The following is a 24362-nucleotide window of genomic DNA, read 5'->3' as shown; positions in this document are numbered from 1 at the left end:
GGGGGGAAAGGGGCAGGGGGAGGGAGGTGGGGGATAATTGGGTAGGGGGATACAGGGTGCATAATGCAATTTCTGGTAATGGGTATGCTGCTAGTATGAATCTGGCCTTTACATCATGGGCACGAGGGGTGGCAATTAGCTTTGTATCTCATGAATATTCATAACAAAAAAAGAAAAAGAAAAACAAGACAAAACACTAGTACAGGTGTTATCAGATAGGAGCTGCTTGATAAGGGGTAACTATTATTATTATTAATCATTTTACCCTTGACCTTGAGACTTCTCTTGATCTCTGACTCCTTCCCACCCTCCAACTGGTTACCTCCCAAAAAGGAAAGAAAGAATGTCAGTAAGTCAACAAGTTGTATTGATTGTCAACCAAGAGTCCAGTACTGTGCTTGGATAATAAAGTTAACAAAGAAGTTTGATTCTGTGTTTGTACCCTCAAGGGACTTATAATTTATTTGGAGAGCCAAATCCAGACATGTAGAACAATTTAGTGCTAAAGTTCTGCATTCAGGATTCAAACAAGTGAGATCAGTATGGGCTGCAGCAGTCATGGAGGACTGTCTGGAAGAGGTGGGACATGAATGTTGGGGGTCACTGGTCTCTTCAGCTTGATAAACTGTGAAATGCCACTCCAGGCTTCCCCTGCCTTTCTCTTGCATTGACAGTCCCTGGTCTGCATAAGTTAAACATACTGGATGTGTGTGCAATTGTGGGAGGGAGGGATGGCAGGGGGAGAGTCACATTGGAAAGTCTATGTATCAACTATCAACACTGTTGCTCCAATTAAGAGACTGAGATAAGGCAAGATGATTGAATCTGATGGGTGTGTGTCAATGTAGCAATATTCTTTCTTGCACAGCAATGTCTCTGATTGTTGCCAGGATGTCATTGTAGCAGACAGTGTATGGCCTGGAAGACAATATATGGCCTGTAAAATTTGCACAGAAAGAGAGGAGAAAGGGTAGTAGACTGTTGGAAGTAGAGCATGTTTTAGGGGGAAAACGAAGAGACCAGCATTGGACTGAGTTTGCATTTGAGAAGACATCAGGACCTACAAGTGGGAAGGCAACTCCCAAACTCGGCTGGTGACCAGCATCACTTGGGAATTATTAAAATATATAGATTCCTGGGTCCTCACATTAGAGATGCTTATTCCTTAGGTCTGTATTGGGTCGTGAATCATTTATCTATTTAATGTGGCTCCTGAATACTTCTCTACTTAAATTTAAAAACCAATAAATAATTTACATGGTATAAAATCAAATAGTACAGTAAAAAGTCTCCTTCCTACCCCTTGCCCAATTCCTATCCCCATAGGCAATCAACCCAGTTTCTTGCATAGCCTTCCAGAGATGTTCCATCCCCGTTCAAATGGGAGCATGCCAGACACACTGTCTTGCACCTTGCTCTTTTCACTACTAGAGAGCTCTTTTAGTTTTTATAAAGTTCCCAGGACAGTCTGATGATTAGTTAGGTGCAGGTATCACTGCTCTAGGTAGGTGGAAATATGGGACTGAAATACAGGTGAGAATCTGGAATTTGTGAATGTATCATATATTCCACAAATATTTCCTGAGCCCCTACTAAAGGTCCACCACTCTGCCAGATGTTGAGGATGCAACAGTGAACAGTGAATGCCACCCCTGCCCTCCAAGGGCTCACAGACTGGTGGGGAGAGACAGGATACCAGGAGCATGCCCAGAAACGGGTCTACACTAGTCTTGGGGTTGAGGGTGTAGGCAAGGCCTTTCCTGAGGTAGTGATCTAAAGGTTGAGAGCTGGGGTGAACGTCGAGGCTGTGAAAGTGGGCAAACTAGTTCTCAAGGGAGTGAGACTGGAAAGAAGAGCTAAGCAAGGTTCATGGTCAGAGACAAAAGGGAAATCCACACTTAGGGCATGGGAGGAGGAAGTGACAATAGGGCACAGCTTGAGACCTGGGCAGAGACTCAGGTCTTATCTCAGCTGACACGCAGGAAGTGGGGAGGTGAATCTGGGACTCAGAATGAGATGAGTCATTCGTCTATTAAGCACTTCTTATGCACCAGGTGTTAGGTGCCATCTACCTGGGCAGGACAGATGCCGGAGAAAACAGTCTGGCTAAAGGTGCTGACTTGGGAGAAATGGCTGCACAGTCAAAGCCTAGTGTATAAAGGGCATGGCAAACTGTCCAACAGAGGTGGACAGGCAGCCCAGGGATGGGTTCTGGTGGCAGCAGACAGCTGGCATCTGACAGACCTGACCAGCTGCCTGGGCAAAGGAGCAGGAAGGACAGGCAAGGGGTCCCTTCTTCCAGGTCATGAGAGGACCCAAAGTTGCTCCTGACAGCCCTTATCCTGGTTCTAACTGGCAGTGAAGAACACTCAAGGAGCTGTGCCTATGCTGGGCAGTCTTGAAAAGCCACCGGATCCTGCTCCTGAGAGGGAAACGTCATTCATTTTCCTGGTTTTTAAAATTATGATTAGGCTGGCCAGTTAGCTCAATTAGTAAGAACGTGGTGCTGATAACACCAAGGTCCAGGTTTCAATCCCTATACTAACCAGCTGCAAAACAAAACAAAACAAACATACAAAAAAAAACCCAACCACATACAAAACAAAATAAAATAAAATAATTATTAAAAAAGCACAGAAGTGATATATATATTCCTGTCTTAAAATATCCAAACGTTACAGAAGTATATGGAGTAAAAAAAGTTTAGCCACCTTCCATCTTACTCCCCTTTCCAGAGCTGACCATGTTAACCGGCTTGTGCATATCCATCTAGACTTCTTTCCTGTACATTTATATACATATAATATCCTTGCTGTGAACCAGGCATTCTTCTAAGCCCCGATCTAAGGGCTTGAGCAAGTCTTAACTTATCTGACTCCTACAACAACCTTGTGAGGCAGATACATTATTAATGCTATCACCTTTTACAGGAACTCGATACTCAAAAAGGTTAGATAATTTACCTAATGACCCAATGTGAGAGAACAGTTGAGCAGGAATTTAAACTCTGACAGACCTACCCCAGAGCCTGCGATTCTAGTGCTCTGTTCTCCCCACGAAAAAATGCACACTTGTAAAAATAGAGTGCCTTTTTAAATTAGTTTTTTATTTTCAAAATCTATTTTTAATTGTACATATTTAGAGCGCTTTTTAACTTACATGGAATCACTCCAAATAGTGTGTGTGTATATTTCAGTTTTATTCACAGTTTAATTCTCAGCTCTACTCGGTGGAGTAGGAGAGACTGAAGCTAGTGGTCTCTCTCCTGCATCAGTAAAGAACGGCTTCACCTCTGTGAAGATCGATTTCACTGTATCTATCAAATTAAAATATTCACTCTAGGGCTCTATCCTGCAGAAATACTTGCAAATGAGCCCCAAGATACATGTACAAAAATATTCACATTCACTATGGTAAAAATACCGCTGATATATTTATCAATAGGGCATATTTAAATAAATTATGCCATATCCAACCTATAGAACATTATGCAGCCACTAAAAGAATGGGGCAGGTCAACAGTACTGACTTTGAAAAATCTTCAAGAGATATTTATGCTAAAAATAAATAAACAAATGAATAAGAGAACAACAAAAGCAGGTTATAAAACCATATTTATGGTATGATCTTGTTTATGTTAAAAAAGAATACAATAACCTAAAGTCATGTTATGTATATTTCTAAATGTATTTTTTTTTTTTTTTAAAGATGACCGGTAAGGGGATCTTAACCCTTGACTTGGTGTTGTCAGCACCACGCTCAGCCAGTGAGCGAACCGGCCATCCCTATATGGGATCTGAACCCGGGGCCTTGGTGTTATCAGCACCGCACTCTCCCAAGTGAGCCACGGGCCGGCCCTCTAAATGTATTTTAAAAGTTCTAGAAGGATACATACCATTTGATTAGCAATGGTTACTTCCAGGGATGGAAATGGGGCTGGAAGAAAGGTGACTTCCACTTTTTACTTATATACTCATAGATAGTTTGAATATTTTAGAATAAGCACGAATTACCTTACTATATAAATTTTTAAAAATAAAGCAAGAGCTGGCCTAACCCCAAAAGTCAGTACCGGAAAAGCTGGGTGAGAGGGAGGATTAAAACTGTGGAGGCAAATCATGAGATCAGGATCCTGTGATCAGAAGAACTGGGTAGAAAGCAAGATGCCAGGTGGGAAGGGGTGGGAGGTTTAGGTCTCACCTTTAGTGAATTGACAGGTAGTAAAGGAGCAAAAGAAGCAGAAGGAAGTGAAGAGAGAAGAGAAATAGGAGGAGGAGAGCCAGGAAAGCAGGGTGGACTGAAGATCTGCCCGAGGGGGACTCACAGAGAAGGCCTTGCTCTCAATCTACAGAACTTCACTGCCAACAAATGACTTGGGTTTTCATCCAGTCTGAGTCTCTCTCATTGTGTTTGGAGTCATAGATGTCACAAATGAATGAAGCAGGCCAAATGTAAGACTGTAATGTCAACTAATGCTTTGCCTCCAGGTCAGGAACACTAGGGAGTAGGGGGGACTGTGGCGAACTGGAGAACTCATGTCCTGATAAAGTGAGCCACTGCTCTTCTGCTCCAGCTGATGACTGCCATGTGGAAATGCAAACCCTGAATGAAGACAGCTTGGGCCATCTGGTGCAGACCAAAAAAAAAAAAAACACATGGGAAGCCTGGACTTGGCCCACAGACTGCCAGTGAGAGACCTCTGGTACAGCTGACAAACCTGCAGGTTAGACAGTGGACTTGCCCACAGCACATAAGATGCCCCAGAGAGAAAATCCTCATCACTATAATCCTCCTCCTCAGAGCCACCATGTTTGGGAACAAGGCAGGTGAGGTCACAGAGCTGTACGGGCCTGTCTAGTCTGAGGAGCAGGTCCTTAGCAGTGACTTGCTGGTTGGTTGACACTACTTTGTTGCTCTCATTTTCAAATCTCCATCTATCCATATCTTGGAGACTTTTATGCTTCAGATTTCTTAAATGCAGTTAAAAATAAAAATCAAATACACACTGCTGCCAAAACCCAGGAAAGCCAAAAAGACACAGATGACTCATGCCAGCGTTCTTCTATCTAGTAGGAACCGTGCTACATAACTGCCACTTGCTTCACCTTCACAGCTCCTGCCTCCTGACAAGCTGTGTGTGTGTGTGTGTGTGTGTGTGTGTGTGTGTGTGTGTGTGTGTGTTGGAGACTTATTGGACAGTTTGTTTTACATTTTTTTTATAAAAGTGAATCAAAATTAACTTTCAGACTTCTGGTTTCTTGTCCAGCACATATAGAGCTCAGAAGTCATTACTCAGTCCTAACAAGTAAGAAGCTGAAAAACTGAAAAATCAGTAACTCTTCTTAGATTTGTCAGAGAAGTGAGGTCACAGGGCAAAGCTGATGTCCCCAAACTGGCCGAAACAGAGAATCACAACTTAGAGAAGCAGAAACCTCAATGGGAACCAGTAGGAAAATCTAAATAGTCAATGATGAATTGCTGGAGGCTCAGTGTGGACAACTCTGAGAGTTAAAAACTCCTGGGGTCACAAAAATTAACTCAAAATGGATCATGATCCTAAATGTAAAATGCAAAACTATAAAACTGCTAGAAGATAACACAGGAGAAAAGCTAGATGACCTTGGGTTTGGGTGATGATTTTTTAGAAACAACACGAAAGGCACAACTCATGACAGAAGGAACTGATAAGCTGAATTTCATTAAAATTAAAAATTTCTATCTGCAAAAGACAATGTCAAGAGAATGAAGTGACAAGCCTCAGACTGGGAGAAAGTATTTGCAAAAGCAATTGTCAGTGAAGCATGGTTAGCCAAAATATGCAAAAACTTTTAAAACTCAACAATAAGAAATTAGGGCCCCCCTCCAAAAAAAGCATAAGAAAATAATATCTGGAAGGGAGTGGGAGAATGCAATAAATATTGCAGACGAACAAGTTGATTAAAAATGGGCCAAAGATGGGCCGGCCCGGTGGCGCACTGCTGTAGTCTGTATTTTTTTTACACACACGCCTTTTTACATAATTATAATCTCAGTGTACGCCTGTTTTATTACTCTGACTTCTCTTCCACTCATTATTATAAGCATTTTATATATGGCTAAACAATCTTCATAATAATAATTTAAAATAACATTATACTAATCCAATTAGAGGCTGTACCTTAATACACTTAACTGTTCCTTGGCTATTGAGTATTCAAGTTGTTTATAATTTTTTTTTTTTGGCGGCTGGCTGGTCTGGGGATCCAAACCCTGGACTTTGGTATTACAACACCATGCTCTAACCAATTTAGCTAACCGGCCAGCCCAAGTTGTTTACAATTTCTTGCAATTATAAATAAATGCTGTGAGGGACATGGTCATGCAGAGAACTGCTTCCATATTTTAAAATATTTCTTTAAGAGAGAATTTCAGGTGAGAAATGACTGGGTCAAAGGGTATCTCAACCTTGTTTACCACTGTTGAAATCTGCTCAGTTCTATGGGCTCTCTTGTTACCCACTCAACTTTTGCATTTCTCTCTGTCTTAGCCTCAGGTGGTCTAGGATATATCCTTTCTAAAAGCTCCATAATCCTATCATTCCTCACTCTGTTCACGTAAAGCAGGTTCATTCGTATTTCCATTACCCTCAAGTGTTCTTACAAATCGGAGGGTCCTTGAAAAATGAAGACACCAAGAAGGGACGTGACAAATCATAGAAAGTGAAATGGATTAGTTAGGTTGAGATGAGTGTGAGATTAAGAAGGAAGAGGGGACATTGGAAAGAAGCCCAGCAAAGTGAGACCCTCCAGCAGATTCTGAGGGGTTCACACTTTGCCTCATCCCTAGAAGGGTTTCTGAGAGGTATGCAGGGGGAGGGGGAGCAGAGTGATACATGCAGTTTGACTTGAAGGTAAATGTGCTCTATAAGAGATGGAAGACCTGGAGTTATGTATAACCTGAGAGGGTTATTTGCCGGACAAGCTCTATGGTCCTCCAGAGGGGGGGTTCTGTGACCCTGGGATACAATTCAGGGTCAGAAGTAAGAAGAGGATCAACAAAGACAGGGCTGGGGAAGTAAGATGCAGGTAGAGCCGGGATGATGCCAGAAGGGCCCAGGTAGAAGGGCTGGCAGGTGAGAAGAGGCGAGGTCAACTGGAAAAAAACAAAAAAAAGTTTGGGCTGGCCCGTGGCTCACTCGGGAGAGTGTGGTGCTGATAACACCAAGGCCACGGGTTCAGATCCCTATATAGGGATGGCCGGTTAGCTCACTTGGGAGAGCGTGGTGCTGACAATACCAAGTCAAGGGTTGAGATCCCCTTACCGGTCATCTATTTAAAAAAAAAAAAAAAGTTGGGTCTTAAGCTCACTTGTCTGAGGGCAGAGAGCTAGACCATGACCTCTTAGTCGCTGTCTATAATATCTATTACTAGAATTCTTTGGAAGATAGAAGGAAAAGAAGGAGACAATGAAAGAAATAAGCTTTTTCTCTGTTCTTCCCCATTCTTTCAACAAATACTTTCAGCACTTCTTCCTTGTGGGCTCTTTCTGATTATATTAGTACAAAGATTCAAGTCAAACAATCCTTTGCAGCCTCAAATTCTTTTAAAGGATAGATAGGGCTTAAGTAAATGAAAAAAATCAACAAATATAAGGAACAAGCAAATACGTAATGTGGAGTATGGATTTGAGCACTGATTACACCTCTATGGCGTGATTCGAGTTAGGTGTATCTGGTCTGATTGTAGGCGACACCACCAGAAGGATACAGGGTGGATTGTCCTGTAACTCCTTCCTCACAGCATTCTCCATTGCAGTCCGAGTAACAGGTGAGACAGTCAGGTCTCCATCCACTTGTATCATTGGTAAGGCAGTGAGGTTGATGACGTCCATCTTCCTGAAATAATCCATTGTCTAACTTGCAAACTGACAAACAAAAAGTTTCCACTCTTAAAAGCCTCTCATTTCCCACTCCAGTCTTGTTCTTTGTTCTATCAGCCTCCTAGAAATCAAAAATAGCATAGAATCATATTAGAAAAAACAACAGGAAAAGACCAATCACACTCCCCACTAAACAGAGCTGATGGTGAGGTACATGTTCTCTGCTTTCATGGGGAATAAAGATGTTTGTCTGAGAAGCCCATTTTTTTCTTTACATTGCAGTAAGTGCAGCAGAGAAGCTATTCTTAACTGGGGATTTCACGGCATATATGCTCGCCCTTTCAACCTGCTGATGCCCACCTCTCCTCCCAACCCATAATGAAATTTATTCTAGTTTTAAAAATAAGAAGACTAGAGTGCTGAAAAGACCAAGGCTCCAGACTATCCAGTAAATCCGTTTTCAAACTAGATAGGAAGTCAAATCTCTTGGCCTCTCTGAGCTTCAACTGTAAAAGTAAGAGATTTGGATCAGATGGCCTTAAGACACTTTTCAGCTCTCAGATGTTGTGACTCTTGGACACTGGGTCCATCTCCTCAGAATGAGCCTCCTGATCTATCTTCTTCTTCCCATCATGCACTCTATACACCTGAGCCACTAAACGTCTTCCTAGTCTTTGACCATACTATGCTCTTTGTGCCTCTATGCCTTTGCACACGCTGTTCCCTCTATTTGACTAGGCAATATATCTTTTGGAAAACATTCTCAAATTATTCCAGGCCATTAGTACCATGCCTTCTTTGTGAGGCCCAGGGTTCTGCTTTCATCCCTCTATTACAGAACTTGTAATATTGAACTGAAATGATTTGCTTCTACATCTTTCTCCATTAGGCAAATTACTCTTTAGGGATTAGGTTCATTCAATTTCTAATTCCTTTTAGACTCACTTACCACACTTTTTTCTAGTCCAAAAGAGGTTATCCATCTTGGGCTGTCCCAAGTCAGCTGGATTGTAGGAAAGGCTGGCCCAGGCCCAGGTCAATACTATTTTCTCCCCACTGCTCCTAGCTTTTAGCCATACAGGCAAGGAGAAGAGGGTTAAGAGGAGACAGGTGCATTTTAGGGATTCTCACTTTCCTCCCACCCAATATCCAGAATGACTGAAAAACTACGTATTCTCTGAGAAGCCAGGCATAGGGTTGTTACACTTCCCCCTGTGTAATGGAGACGAAAAAAGAATTACATGATTACTCAAAGCATTATGTATGCATTGAGAGGCCCGGAAGGACTGCACTTCAGTAATTTCCCCAATAGGAGGAGAAAGCTGAATGTGACAGCTCCGATTCAAAGTTAGCTTCTCCCTTTTATTGTAAAGACAAGGAAGTTCCACAAGAAAATTCAGTTGATTTAATCATTACAAAGAACACAAGGATATGGGCAGAGTTATGGCTAAGTATAGTTTTAACACATGGAAACTAGTAACATCAGTGAAATAAACAAAGTGACATTCCATAATGCAATTTGTAAAAGGTTAAGTCGATCCACCAACAAAATCTTATTCTTAGCAAACACTGTCTTTTCCTACAGCAATTTCCTTGGTATTCTTACACAACAATCAAGCAACTTTCTTAACACACCAATCAGTAGGTTAACCTGCACCAAGGACATCTGTCCTTGAGCCACCAATTTTGCTGTTACAATTCTTTATCCACAACAGAGACTTTAGCCTGGGGAAAGTTTCCTGTCTTTTGCAAGCTTAACATTTCTATATGTAATTCTAAAAAGTTAGGTTATGCATGAAACTACAGGGCTTTGGAAGCTAGGTCCTGTGAAATACATTTGTTTTATAAATGTTAGTATCCTCCAAATAGGGTGACTCTGGCAAGAAGCCTCTTGCTTTAGCTTGGTGTTATTAGTCATGCCAAATGAGTAAAGGGAAAATTCAGTTCTCCTAATGGGAAACCTAAATATCATGCCTCTTAAGAGAAATGTTTAAAATACATACTCTGTTCCCCTCTCTCTCTCTCTCTCTCTCTCTCTCTCTCTCTCTCTCTCTCTCTCTCTCTCCTCTCTTTTGTTTCTAGAAGCTGACTGGTACAGAGATCTGAACCCTTGACCCTAGTGTGACCCAGCATCATACTCTCCCAAGTAAGCTAACTGGCCAACCCCTTACACTCTGTTCCCTTCTGAATTTTTCATCATACAAGTTTAGGACAAACACTCTGAAACATGAGAAGTTTTTTACTGTCATTACTTGGGGAGGAGACGAGAAGAAGGGGGAGAAAACTAGCTTCACTGAATATCTAACCTCTGGCAAGCACTGTGCTTTGTGTTGGGGGCAAGGAGTGGAAGAATATTTCTTATTTCTCCTGTCTTCATGGAGCACATATTCTGGCAGTCAAGATTTGAGTGTCCCCTGTTTAAAGCCAACATGTTTTAGCACGTAAAGACAATTCCGACTTTGGAGTCAGACAGACTTCTGTTCAGCTTAATCTTTAGTCATTCAATGACCATGTACTGAGTACATACCATAAACCAGCAGTGTGCTCCTACTGGGGGCAGGATGGCGAGCTAAACCAGTCTTGATCCCTGCCCTAATGGAGTTACATCTACTGAGGGAGACATGCAATAATCAAATAATTACATAAATAATTATGAATTATAATTCATGAAAAATTGTGAATTATAATTATGAATTATAACTAAAACCACTGCTTCAAAGGGAGGTACACAGCATTGTGAGATGACATAATAGTGTATTTTGACCTAGTCAAGGGGGTCAAGGTGCTGAAGGAAGAAAAGGAGTTAATTAGATAAAGGGGAGGATAAATAGCATCCAAGCAGAAGGGAGCAAGGCTGGAAAGGTAGGAAGAAGCTAGATCTCTGCTGTCCCTCACAGTAGCCACTTCGCTCATGTGACAACTGAGCCCTTGGAATTTGGTTAGTGTGGCTAAATAAGTGAAATTTTAATTTTAATTAATTAAATTAAAAAAAACAAAGTAGTGTAAATTTTAAAATATTGGGTATATGTTGAAAGATAATATTTTGGACATACAGACTTTAAGAAATCATTATTCGAATTAATTTCACCTTATTTTGTTTGTTTTGTTTTTACTTTTAAAAATGTGGCTACCAGAAAATTCTAAATTACATGTGTGGCCCGTTTCATGTTTCTATTGGACCGTTCTGGGCTGGCCACGCAGATTTTGGGTCTAGGACATGGAACTCTTCCCCTTTTAATGCAGCGTGGTGTAACTGGAAGAGAATTGCTTGGAGCCAGAGACCCTTGAGTCTTGTCCCTCATTGGATGGATGACCTAGTACATTCTCTAGGCAAGTAAACATCTCTTGAATGGCCTGAGTTTTTTCATTTATTAAATGGAACCAGTAATACACGCTGTTAGGACTTTAGGAGATCTGGAGTTGGTTTTCCAGTAGTTCTCCGCCCCGTGCTCACTGTGTAACCTTAAAGTAGTCCCTGGGCCTCAGTTTCCCTTGCATGTAGAAGCCGACCAAGAGTCAGAGCGTGGGGAAGGGGCAGGCCTGCTCCGAGCCCGCACGCTGCCGGAGGCGGGTTCATCGTCCGTCTGTCCGTCTGCCTTACCCGAAAGCATCGGAGGAACTTGACGAACTCCGGCCCAGTTCCGCCACGGGTCTTTCAGGGGACCCCACAAAGTTCTGGATGGGCGCCCGACACCCGTTGCCCCCACATCCAGCAGGAAGGGCGCCCTTTGCTGTGTGGTGGGCGAGGAGGAAGAGGCGAGGAGCTGTCGGGGAGAGGCCCATGTTGCTACTATGAGTCCTGGCGTTCTCCAGGCAACCGAGGTGTCAGCGAGACGCCGTTACCAAGGTGACCGCGGCAGGGGGTCTGGGGGACCAGACCAATGTGTTTGTGGGAAGGGTGAGTGTAGTTCCTCGTCCTAGCCTATTATGGGGACATGTAAATGACTCCCAAAGACGGTCTACCTGTATAACCTATTTAATACACCGAGGGGAGCCCGCAAGAGCGTCTGGCGCCGCGCCGGGCACCCCCTCTTTCCCCGGTGGTAGAGCCCAGGGCGGGGCTGCGCGTGCGCGCGGCGGGAGGGAGGCGGGAGGCGGCCGCTGGCGCTCGCGGCGGTTGATTGGGTCCCTGTCGGGGTTCTTGCAGGCGACCTCGGGCTGCGCTTGGACCCGGCTTCTGGGAAGCGTCAGGTACGTCTCCGAGCCCGGCATCGCCGGGCATCTCCAGGAGAGCGGCGGCAGGAGGGCGCGGAGGCCGCGTTCCCCCAAGGCGCGTCGTGGCCCGTCTCTGTTTCCTCGAGTGTATATTGGGACGGTAAGTCCTCCCGTGAGTCAGCCGTGAAGGTGATTAAATGAGATCGTGCGTGCGAACGTTCACAACCGTTACTTGAGTCCCACACCCCTGATGGCCCCCATGTACCTGCGAGACATGTACTTGGCTGGCTTACTGGGGGACACGTATCCCTTTGAGAATGCGATGAAAGCCGAAGATTCCTCCCTTACTGCCTTGATAGAATTAAGATAAAATAATGTATTTTATGGCCTGTTGCAAACCGTAGAGCTTTGCACAACGATTAGTGATTAGTATCATTATCTGTAGATACCATTTACTTAATCTGCTTTTCAGGGTCGTTATGAGGATCAAATGCCACAGCTTCTTATAAATACTTAAGCACTATAACAACCTCTGAGCCGGGGACTATTATTATGTCTGATTACAAATAAAGAAGGGAGCCCCAGGGAAGGTAAATGCTGGTATCTCCCTGGGGATAAGCAGCACACTGATGGTTGGAAACCAGGTGTTCTCCCTTAACTTCCTTTGTGCTGCGCCCTCTCTCCCAGGAAGTTTCTCTAGAAAGAAGGCTGTCTTGGAACAAGCGGGCAGCTTGTGCCTCCAGGTCCACACTAATGCCCCAGAACCCCGGGATCTCAGCCGATGTTGTTTGTGGATTGTTAGCTCTGACTTAAAGGCAGCTAGTTCAGACCCTTCCTTTTCCTCATCTGTGTTATGTGGATGACAGTTCTCGGCTTAAGAGTTATGAGAATTAGTGAGGTTATGAGTGAGGTGCCCCAGTTAAAACTCTGAGAAATAAATCAATTTGGCCAAGGTTTAGCAAGCAACTGAGGTGCAGAGCCAGGCCTGGAACCTGGCCTGTTGTGTCCAGGTGATGTGTTCAGAGTGCTCTTAGCACAACTGGGGACTTTGGCAAGAACAACTAAGCTTATTTTTCTTTCTCCAGGTGCATGGAGGGGTGGGAGCTTCTTCTTAACTGTTTTTTGTTTGTTTGTTTTATTCATAAGTAATACAAGAATATATTATTATTGTAATAATTCATTAAACCCAGAAGTATATTCTTTAACATAACTTCATGTTATATTGTACCATATGAAATCTATGTGACCATTTTTTAAACCTATATAAATACCAATTTTGTTCCATTCAGTGATCCTGCTCCCCTTCCCACGTTTAACCACTATGAGCAGTTTGGTTTATCCTTCCAGATCTTTCTCTGTTTTTTTATATACACACATGTATTCTTGCTTTTATTTTCTTTTTTGACTTCTCCTGTGGGATTATATTATATACATTGTGCTGCAACTTGCTTTCATAGTCTAAAAGTTTTGGACGTCTTTTCAGGTCAGTCCATATAGAGCTATCTCACCGTCTTTAATTGGTGTTTGCTATTCCATTGTGAGATCCGCTCTTACCCTGAAGATTCTTGGAACTTCTGACTTACTGGGCCTGAGTTCTTCCCTGTTCATGGGGTCTTCCGACTTGTAGTCACAGTTGAAGGACTTGAGACCGTTCCTCTACTGCCAAAAAACTGCAGCGCTGTCATAGTCGGGAGAGGATTAGACCCTACTCTGCTCTGCGTTGGTTGGCTGACCTGCTGCTCAACTACTCTAGGCCTCCGTTTCATCACCTATAAAATGGCAAAAATGGTAGGATTTCTGTGAAGAGCTAATGAAGGATTTCATCTAAAACTCTTGATTTGGTAAACACGAAATACATGTTAACCATATTATATTTATATCCTACTAAATATTAGTATGCTATCATAATTTACATTAAAAACTGTAAAAAAAAAGAGAAATGTATCTTTTACCTAAAGATACATTTTTAGGTAAGAAGAAGATTTTATGCTCACAATATCTTGTGCCACAAAATATTTGGAGGTTTCTGGGAACATATAAAATATAATAAAATGGAAGCAAATTTGCGTCAGGAAAAATATTGATAAAATAGAAAATAAGATCTGGGGGGATGAGTCTGCTGAGCTGCAGGCCGGTGTTCCTGCGCAGTGGGGAAAGGTGGTTGACAAACTTGGTTCCAGTATTCCAGGAGATGACAACAAATTTGCCACAAGAAACTTACGACTGCAGAATATTAATTCTGTAGAATATTAAAACCATACTGACTGTATTTTTGTTATTTATTTTAAATGTTTCGTCTAAGCATTTCGAAAATAATTTTCAAGTTATTAATACAAGGATAATTTGATGTACACCTTTAGCTAACTGACCATGACTGTGTACCTTGGGAAAATTGGTTATCTTCTCTGATCCCTAGTTTCTCATCTCTAATATGGATAGGAAAATACCTACCTCTCAGGGTTGCTGCAAAGAATGAAAGAAATATATGAAGTGCGCACACACACACACACACACACACACACACACACACACACACACACACACACACATATATAACAAAGGACTCATATCACACATACATATATAACAAAGGACTCATATATAGAACCCTTACATATCACTAAGAAAATGACAGATAACCCAATGGAAAAATGGCAAAAGCTTTGAACAAGCATGTCACAAAATAGAGTATCCATATGTCCAGTGAATATATGACAAGGTGCTCACTTTAGTTATTGGGGAAAAGCAAATTAAACAAGCAGTGCAATACCACTGTGCACCTACCAGAATGAATAAAATGAAAAAGACAGGTAATGCCAAATGTTGACAAGGATCTCTTGCATACTTCAGGTAGCAGTATAAATTGGTACAATCACCTTGGAAAACTACTTGGCAGTATCTATTAAAGCTAAATATATGAATACTCTGTGACTCAACAATTCTACTCCTAAGTATAGAACCAGAAAATGTATATATGTGTACAGAAATACATGTCCAAGCATATTCTTAGCAGCAGTATTTTTGATAGTCAGAGACTGGAAACAGTCCAAACGTTTATTATCTATAGAATGGATAAATAAATTTTGATATGTCCGTGCAGTAGAATATTATACAGCAATGCAAATGAACAGACTATAACTACACACGATAACGTGGATGAATCTCACAGATATGATGTTGAGTGTAAGAAACCAGATGCAAAGGAGGACAGTGTATGAGTCCATAGATATAAAGTTGGTAGTTGAGGCTTGTAGGGTGCTGAAATGTTCTGCATGCTGATCTGGAGGGTGATTATATGTATGTATGTGTGTAGTGAAAACTCATGAAGACTTACACTTATTGTAGGCTTTTCTGTATTTATGTTACACTCAAAGAAAAAGTTTGGTTCTCTTCCTTCCTTCCTTCCCGAAAAACCTGGATGATGTCAGTAAATCCAGTAACTGGGCCTATGTGAATTGTAGTAGGTCCTTGGGACACCTCACCTCCCATACAGGGCAGGTGACTTTCTGAAATATGGACCTGATGAGGGGCACTATTATCAGTCTGGAAGTTAAACATAAGTATAGCTTCATTTCTTTACAATGGAGTATATGCAGAGGCTATTGCTCCAGGTGTGATTCTCACCAGTGTACAGGAATAAGTAGGCACTGCATTCCTCGCTGTAGCTGGTGATGCCAACTTGTGACAAACTTGCCTGTGATGAACATAAACTGTAGAACCACACAAACCTGGGTTCAAATATTAGCTCCCACTCAAGACCTTAGTCTTTCTAAACCTCTTCCGTAAAATGGGGAGAACAGGAGGAGCTAGTCAAAGAGTGGTTGTGAGAGTTAAATGAGATATTGCATGTAGAGGTCTCAACATAGTGCCTGGCACATTGTGAGCATTCAACACATGGGAGCTATCACCAGGATCGTTAAAAGCCACATGATAAAATATATGATATGAGGACAATGGCATAAGGTCACTGACCCAACTGTTTGTACCTCTGACTTTTTCTGACCCTAGGAGAAGGGAGCATTGGCCTTTTCTTCATCAGGCCAAAGATGCCTCTCTTTGGGAATACGTTCAGTCCAAAGAAGACGCCTCCTCGGAAGTCTGCTTCTCTCTCCAACTTGCATTCTGTGAGTGTCAGTACTGGAGTCAGCCCGGTGTGCAGTGTGACTGGAGTACTAAGCGTGTTCTCTGAGTGGGAAGTGTAGTCCTCCAGAGGCATTGTCTTAGGGAGGCATCCTTTTAATTCACATCGCTATGGCTGAAAACATTTTTGAACTCCTATTTGGGAATTATTGTCAGAGCTTTTTCAAGAACCTAATATGACAATCTCATTATGATTTTTGGCCTCAAAAAATATTATCCAATTTGACTTCCACTTTATTCCCAAGACTTGGCTAGGAATTTATTTTAGTCATGTTTAGGAATCAAATTCAGTCTCAAAGGATGATGGTTTGCTACCATTAATAGAATTGAAAAGGATATGTCACAGCTCCTAAAACAGTTTCAAAAGAGATGTTCTAAGAAGGTTTGGAGCAATGGCAATAGCATTGAAATAAATGATAACTTTCCAAAGCAACTTTCTACCCACTTGAAAGTGTAAGCTCTATGAGTTTAAAAAATTATATAATGTAAAGTCAGGCCACCTGGAAATCAGTTTCTATTACCAGCTATGAGATGCCTTCCCTCCAACACTGACACCCAAATACACACAGACCCCATATGTGCAATCACCCTAATCTTTTCTGCTGAAGTCTTCCAAGCATCTGTGACCAGGAACTGTGTTCTTCATCTCCACCATAATCCTATCTGCCATTGTTGGCACTCACAGACCACGAAGTGATGTATGCTGGTTTCCCTGACCTTTTCCCATAGAGCTGGTTGTGCAGATTGGCCAGTCTTTCACAGAAAGTGAGTGGGATAGAGCAGCAAAGCTGTTAGGATTGAGCATTAACCCCAGCTTTCAGGTCTTTGAATCTGTTGTCTCCTGTTCCTAGTTAAAATCCTGGTGGAGGTGTCACTGTGGCCAGGGCTGGGCATTCTGTGAAGCAGGCCAGGCAGAGGCCCAGGAGCTCAGTTTCTGGTGCCCACAGGCCTTGAGGCTCTCTTTTCTTCATGCCATGTGTCAAAGATGTACATGCACCTGGCAGTTTCTCTGGGCCATCCCCTGTCGTAACCATACAGAGTGCAAGAGCGGCTGTATGCTTACGTAGCACCTCTATCTGACCATGATTTGAGGTCAGTCCATGTTACAGTATTTTACACATGCTGACAGGCAGTTGTAAGCTGTTTGTAAGTTTTATACGTTAGGTGTTTTCCAGAAAAGCTATGTATGCTGAAATTTGTAAATGGGATTATTTTATATCTACTGGACACTTAATAGTTTAAGGAATCCTACTGTAAATTTTTTAAAAAGTGAAAAATCCTTTTTAAAACTTGGAGGGAAGAAACCTCCACAGTGCTTTGCAGGGTAACCGATAGATTTTATTCATTCCTGGTTATTATAGAATAATGTCCCAGATTTTGAGAGCGGCACATAAGGCCCTTTATGGCCTCACCCAGCTCTCCTTCTAGCCCTTGCCCTCTACATGCCTTATGCTGCAGGCACCCACACTTCACATGAGCCTCCTTTGTACATGTCACTCCCTCTGCCTAGAATGTTCTTCCCTAGCCATCAATTCAAGAGCTGTTAATTCACAACTTTCTATGTGTCAGGCATTCTTCTAGGCACTGGGTATAGAGAAGTGGGTTAAGGAGAGGAGAGGAGAAAAAACCAAATCTGTGCATTCTTGGAGCAAATATTTTAATGGGGAAGGGTATGGAAAATAAGTAAATTATATCAGATGATGATAAGTGCTATGGAGCAAACCAAAGCACAGGCCTGGGGTAGGAAGTGGCTGGGCAGTGGGAAAGGAGTTGTCATTTTAAATAGGATGCCCAAGGAAGTCCTAACTGGGAAAAGGACATTTGAGGACATACCTGAAGGACTCCCCCATTGAGATGCGCAGGTCTACCTGGCAGGGGTGAAAGTTCCTCGAGAGGGCCAGCCCGGTGGCGCACTGCTACAGTGTGCTGCTTGGGAAGCGCTGCAGCGCTCCCGACGAGGGTTCGGATCCCACATACAGACCGGCCGCTCATCGTATAACTTCGTATAATGTATGCTATACGAAGTTATTACGAGCTTTGCACAACGATTAGTGATTAGTATCATTATCTGTAGATACCATTTACTTAATCTGCTTTTCAGGGTCGTTATGAGGATCAAATGCCACAGCTTCTTATAAATACTTAAGCACTATAACAACCTCTGAGCCGGGGACTATTATTATGTCTGATTACAAATAAAGAAGGGAGCCCCAGGGAAGGTAAATGCTGGTATCTCCCTGGGGATAAGCAGAAAGGAAAAAAAAAAAAAAAAAAGAAAGTTCCTCGAGGACAGAGCTGGTTGTGTTCATCTCTGGATACCTGGTTCCTAGTCCTGACTCAGGTGGGTGAGCAGTTGTATAAATGAATATATAACTTGTACTGTCACACATTAAAAAACTACTACTACTACTAATTGAGTGTTAGAATTTTATGCCTTTTAGGGCCGGCCTGTGGCTCCCTCGGGAGCGGTGTGATAACACCAAGGCCACAGGTTCAGATCCCATATAGGGATGGCCGGTTTGCTCACTGGTTGAGCGTGGTGCTGACAACCCCAAGTCAAGGGTTAAGATCCCCTTTCCCATCATGTTTTAAAAAAAAAAAAAAAAAAAGAATTTTATGCCTTTTCCATGAAACATGTAGTTCCATATTAAGCAAATGATAACTTAGGGGCTTATCACATTTAAAAAGGATTTTTCACCTTATTAAAAATTTACAGTATGATTCTTTAAACTGTTAAGTGTCCAGTACATGTAAAATAACTCAGTTTACAAATTTCGGCACATATGTCTTCTCCAGACGACATCAAACATAAAGCAGTGCTTTCTCTCTTATAGTTTAAACATTTTTTATGTTGTGCGTTATTTTTGATTTTCTGAACTTTAAAAAAATTATGAAAAGTGCCAAGGAGGGATTAGAGAAAAGATATCAGTCGTTGGGGTCGCAGAGTCAGCAGAAGAGGAGTAGGGATAGGGTCATACTCTGCAGCCTTCTGAAGCCCTCACGCAGTATCTCACCCACAGTTGGATCGTTCGACCCGGGAGGTGGAGCTGGGCCTTGACTATGGAACCCCCACTATGAATCTGGCGGGGCAAAGCCTGAAGTTTGAAAATGGCCAGTGGATAGCAGGTAGGCTGCATTTCCTGCCATTGGGTCAAACAGGATTATAGAAGGAAACCCCCCTTTCCATGACTGGTTCTGTCCTTCCTCCAGAGACAGGGATCAGTGGAGGTGTGGACCGGAGGGAGGCTCAGCGCCTGCGCAGGCGGAACCAGCAGTTGGAGGAAGAGAACAATCTGTTGCGGCTGAAAGTGGACATCCTGCTAGACATGGTGAGGCAGGTGATGGGGAAAGTGTGCTCCTTCTGGGGAGGCTCCACCTCCAGTCATTTAATGCAGCTGGTATCTGCTCAGTGCCAGTTTGCCCAGACACATTGCTTTGTATCCAAAAACAAGAAAACAAATGAGACAGAGTCCCTGCCCTCCAGGGCTAGAGGAGGAGATGGACGATAAATGTTAATTACAGTGCTTGTGTTAAGGGCAACAGAGTTTGTACTGGGTCTGGCGTCAGCCTGTGAGAGGTAGAAGTGAATTCTATCAAGTCAGGAGAGCTTCACAAAGGAAGGGATGTTTGAGCTGAATGTTGAAGGATAATGGCAGGAATGCAGTTTGAAATGAAGGCATGTCAGGAAGAGGGAACAGTCTGCTCATGGCTTAGAGGTGTCCACACCAAGGAGGCATTAATCAGTACTCAGCACAGGCCTGCCGGGAGGCGCACACTGCATTAGCATTAGTTTCTTGTGGCTGTTGGGTCTAGAGGTGCATGTGAAGGTTGATTGAGAGGCAGGAGACATACACTGTAGTGGTTACAAGCATGCCTTCTGGAGTGAAATGGCCTGGGTTATTTGCCCAGTTCCACCACTGGCCAACTGCTCTGTGACTTAGTTTCTTCAGCAATAAAATGGGCATAATAGTAGCATCTATCTCATAGTGAGTTGATACACTAGTAAGTACAAGTAAAGCACTTGGAATAGTACATTGCTTAGGAGGTGTAGCTCTTATTTCACAGTAAGCTGACCTCTGCTTTAGAGAGTTGATGTCTCGAGTGTCTGCCATCTTCTCTAAAGTCTATTAAATGATCCTGATGAGGAAAGTGGCATTTTTCCTCAAGCATTTCCCCCCTAATTGCCATGGTGTGAACCACAACTCAGAAGCTCCTCTAATCTCTTAGCATTAGAATCACCAATGTTTGTTTTTTTCATCCTCTGAGGCCTGCTGTTCTTCATGCAGGGAGTGCCATGCAATTGTAGGTGATCAAAAATGTTGACAGAGTGGACTGTGAATGTTTTTCAAGTACTTGTGGTGCTGGGTCTCCGGTGGTTACATTCTGCCTACTTACAAGGGGTTTCCTGTCGTGGAGGCCAGCGGTGCTAGAGAAATGCCAGGAGGCCTTTCCCCAGTGCACAGATCTGGTCTTGCAAACCTGAAACATAGCCCAGAAATGTCTTTCTTTGTAACAGTCTGCTGCTTTGCTTTCAGCTTTCAGAGACCACTGCTGAATCCCACTTAATGGAGAAGGAATTGGATGAATTGAAGAGTGTCAGCCGGAGAAGAAAATGAAGACCACAAAAGACATTTATTAGGAGAGTAGGGAGAAACCCACTGGTCAGGGGAGGAGGATGTGGCTAAGCAGTTCTTTTTTTTTTTTTTTTAGCCGAACTAGTGGATTAGGTCCTGGCAGGGAGTATCATATAATGGGGCCAACAGGCACTGGCACTCTGGGGCCGGCAGTAGAAGGTGATGTGTAATGAAGGAAACCAAGATTTCAGGCCAGGGCAGTAACTAGGAAGTTACTCCAGATGCACCGCCAAGGGATGCTAGTCCGTAAGCCAGACGTCAGGGAGGTCTGGAGGCATGTAAGCCTTTGGGTGTTGTCCATACAAGTAAGCATACAAGTGCACATGGCCCCAAATCATCCTATTAGACACTGTTGGGAGAAGCAGCTGGAGTTTATCTTCTCATTCCCTTACATTGGTGTTGGGGACATGGCACCAGTTCTACAGAGCCCTGTTGTAGGGGCTCTTGAATGAGTTGCTTTTGGTTCTCTGCCCCTCAGGCCACTCTCTCTCTGCCTTGAAAGAAGACTCATTCGGCAAATCGACAGCCTCTTCTGGCTTAGCTTCTCAGCAGCAAGCACCAGCCTTCTGTGGCAACACTATATTTTTTTGCTATGTTCCTGTTTACACTGCCTTTTTATTAAATACTGTTAAATAGTATCTCTGTCGCCAAAGTGACTGAAAAAAGAAGCATGATTTCCTCAAGAAGTAGATAGAGTCTGGAGTTTAAGCTTCTGTTGCTCCATCCAAAGACAGAATTTTAAGGTATGGGGAAATATCACCCTTGCAGGAGAGCATTCCAGTTTTCCTGTGCATTGGCAAAGGCCGTCACAGAACAGAAACAATCTCTCCCTGCTCAGATTCCCTTGTCCTCCTGCTTTGGGGAGTTGGGACTGGCCCAGACCTGGGAGGGATCCAGTAGTTGCGATGGGAATTTGCGCCTGAGTCAGTGTGGGCTGGACTTCTTTGGCTGGAGGAGAGGATCCAGCTCCCAAAGTCAAGTGGGAGGGCACTGAGAATGGGGGCATGGATCCCAGGGGTTTAGACTGGGGATGGCTATTATGGTTAGCAGTTTCTGAATGCCTGTTACATGCCTGGCACAGGCTCAGTACTTTGTACCCACTGTGTCTCATTTCCCCCTCAGCTCAGCCCTGTGAAGCAGGGACTGTCAGCATGCCATTTGCAGATAGGAAACATTCTGGAAGGTTCAGAAACAGGTCTAGGATCACATAACAGGAGTGTTGGAGCCTGTCTGGTTCCTGGTAAAAGAGAGGAGCTGGGGGGCTACCTCAAATGGAGGCTGCTGTTTATAGTCCATCCTTGCCAGCAGAGCACTCTATGGGGGGCTGGATAGAAGGAGAGCACAATTTGTAGCTCCAGCCCATGACCTAACTTTCTGATATAGGAGAGAATGCTTAATACAGAAGAAATTAGAGTAGGACCCAAATATATGCAGGGTGTAAATCTTCAGGTGCAGACGCTAGGAGTAACTGGGTTTGCTTATGCCAAGGCCAGTGTCACTGGCAATCATTTATTGAGCACCCTCAATGCCGGAGGCCTGTTTCTAATTCTCATGACAGTTCTTCATGTTTGTTTTCATCATCCCCATTTTTTAGTTGAAGAAACCAGCCCAGCAAGGTGACACAGCTGGGAGGAATGGGGCCGGGACTGAAAGCTTGAGAATCACGTAGGGTTTATATGGTATCCCAGTGATGTGGACTCCCCCCGCCCGCCCCTCTAGCACCTTAGTGGACTGGAGCCAGGGACCCTAAACACCCTGTGGTATGTGAGGCAATTCTGCAGTGAAGAAAAAGGACTTTTGAGTGAGCAGAGAAGCAAGCCCTTGGCAAGTGTGAGAGCAGAGGAATGCTATGATCCAAGTGGTTTTTAAAAATCACTCTGGCTGCTCTGTGGTGAGAACAGACTGAAGGGGGCAGGAGTGGGACCAGGCAGGTCACGGCAGGGGAGAAGAGGTCAGATTCTAGATGTGAGTTGAAGGTGCAGCCTACCAGTGTTTGCTGATAGATTTGGGGTGTGAGATAAGTCAAGGATAATCCTATTAATGAAAGTATCTAGGAGAAAAGGGGGAAAAATAACCCATATCCCACCACCCCAACCCCATTTCCTTCAGGGAGATGTTTTGTTTTTTTCCTTTGAGATATCCTATTCTTTCAAGATCTTACCATTTTTAATCAGATACATCCTTCAGGTTCTGGCTAAAATACCTCCTCAAGGCCTTTGTTAACCAAATCTCCCAGTTATGGGGTACCCATGTAAACAGTGCTGTCTTCTTGACATTATCTCTTGTAGTCACTGCAACAATTTTGTGAATTTTTGTGCTGGGCATTGGATTAGGGAAGGACTGTTGCTGAAGAGCTGAAATAGAAAGCTCTGTGGGCATGAGAGAGTGAATGCAGGATTAGAGTCAATACTCAGAGGAAATCTTACAGTTTGAGTCCTAGCAAGGGAATCCATATGCACAATTGGACAGGTACAGGCTAATGTGCATTCTTTGTTTCCTTGTTTTTGGTGGCTGGCCTGTACGGGGATCCAAACCTGTGACCTTGGTGTTACTAGCACCACACTCTCCCAAGTAAGCAAAACAGCCAGCCCCTTATGTGCATTTTTAAATGGGAGGGGCTTACAACTTTTATAAGAATCTCAAAAGGATCCATTACCCCCTCCCCCGCACTAAGAACTACTGTTATCACCAATTTCAAATTCTGATGGGACAGAAATAGGAAAGGTGGAGATCATGGACTTGAGAGATGGGGAGTGGAGGAACTAGGAACCCAGGGTTCTAGAACACCCCTCACCCATTGAATGGCAGAGTCACCTTGGCTCCTGGCATGGGGCATCACCACTCACTTGCCAGCGCACCCTTTCTTGGCCCCTTGTCCATTGACATGACCTCTGGCCTGGCCTCAGTCTCACCATATACCATTGGTGCTGCTGAGCATTTCTGTGTGAAGGTTTCAGTCTTGCCACACTCCCCCAGCTTTCCTCCTACTACTCCCGACCTTTAAATGTCCCATTCCACCAGGTTGTGTCTTTCTTCTGTTCTCTCTCTGCCTTTTCTAGATCATCTCTACTTTCAAAGTTTTGAATGCTCTGCATTGCTTAATTCCCAATATATATATATATTTTTTATCCCTGGGCAACTTTATAATTATTGAAAGAGCTCTTTTAGCCTTAAACACGGTTGTTGTTGTTTTTAAATCATGTATTATTGCTTTTGTGAATATAAACAAAATTAATTGAATTTTCTAAAACTTCTTCACATAGCATTGTGAATTTCCACTTGGAGTTATTGATGTCTGTGCTTTGCATGTATGATTGCCCTCTCTACCTTCAACAGAGTTTTTCTTCTAGTATATCTTAAGAGAACCCAAAAAAAAAAAAAAAAAGGATGGCACTGGGCTCTTCAGCTTCCCTTGGATTTGTATAGAGCTAGCCTACTTTTATTTTTTATTTTTTATTTTTTTGTCTTTTGTCTTTTTCCGTGTCCGGCAACGGATCGCAACCCTCAGTGTTGCCCCTGTACCGGACCAGGGACCGGCGACGGGATCGCAACCCTCGGCGTCGCTCCGCAACCCTC

At 43.2% G+C, this 24362-nt stretch overlaps 2 protein-coding genes across 3 annotated transcripts in view; one reads left to right on the top strand and one right to left on the bottom strand.

Annotated features, from left to right (window-relative positions):
* Window positions 1-7887, bottom strand: part of FAM227A (family with sequence similarity 227, member A) — a 70557-nt gene extending 62670 nt beyond the window's left edge. The window contains exons 1-2 of the mRNA XM_008566902.1: window positions 7679-7887; window positions 1672-1805 (exon numbers count right to left, since the gene is read on the bottom strand). Of these exons, the coding sequence (XP_008565124.1) occupies window positions 1672-1805; window positions 7679-7887 (343 nt within the window). The remainder of the gene's footprint in view (window positions 1-1671; window positions 1806-7678) is intronic.
* Window positions 7888-11996: 4109 nt separating this feature from the next.
* Window positions 11997-24036, top strand: CBY1 (chibby homolog 1 (Drosophila)). 2 transcript variants are annotated; one of them, XM_008566873.1, is made up of 5 exons: window positions 11997-12048; window positions 16021-16136; window positions 19173-19278; window positions 19363-19481; window positions 20688-24036. In XM_008566873.1, the coding sequence occupies exons 2-5, from the start codon at window positions 16059-16061 to the stop codon at window positions 20766-20768; spliced, it is 384 nt and encodes a 127-aa protein (XP_008565095.1). In that variant the 5' UTR covers window positions 11997-12048; window positions 16021-16058; the 3' UTR covers window positions 20769-24036. The 2 variants fall into 2 exon arrangements, with proteins under 2 accessions (XP_008565095.1, XP_008565096.1); XM_008566874.1 differs by having other exon boundaries at window positions 12022-12172.
* Window positions 24037-24362: the final 326 nt, after the last annotated feature.

The sequence above is a fragment of the Galeopterus variegatus genome, unplaced genomic scaffold, assembly GCF_000696425.1.
Source record: "Galeopterus variegatus unplaced genomic scaffold, G_variegatus-3.0.2 Scaffold274, whole genome shotgun sequence".
Classification (NCBI taxonomy): domain Eukaryota; kingdom Metazoa; phylum Chordata; class Mammalia; order Dermoptera; family Cynocephalidae; genus Galeopterus; species Galeopterus variegatus.
The sequence above is the reverse complement of the archived record's forward strand: the minus strand, read 5'-3'. Positions and strand labels throughout refer to the sequence as shown.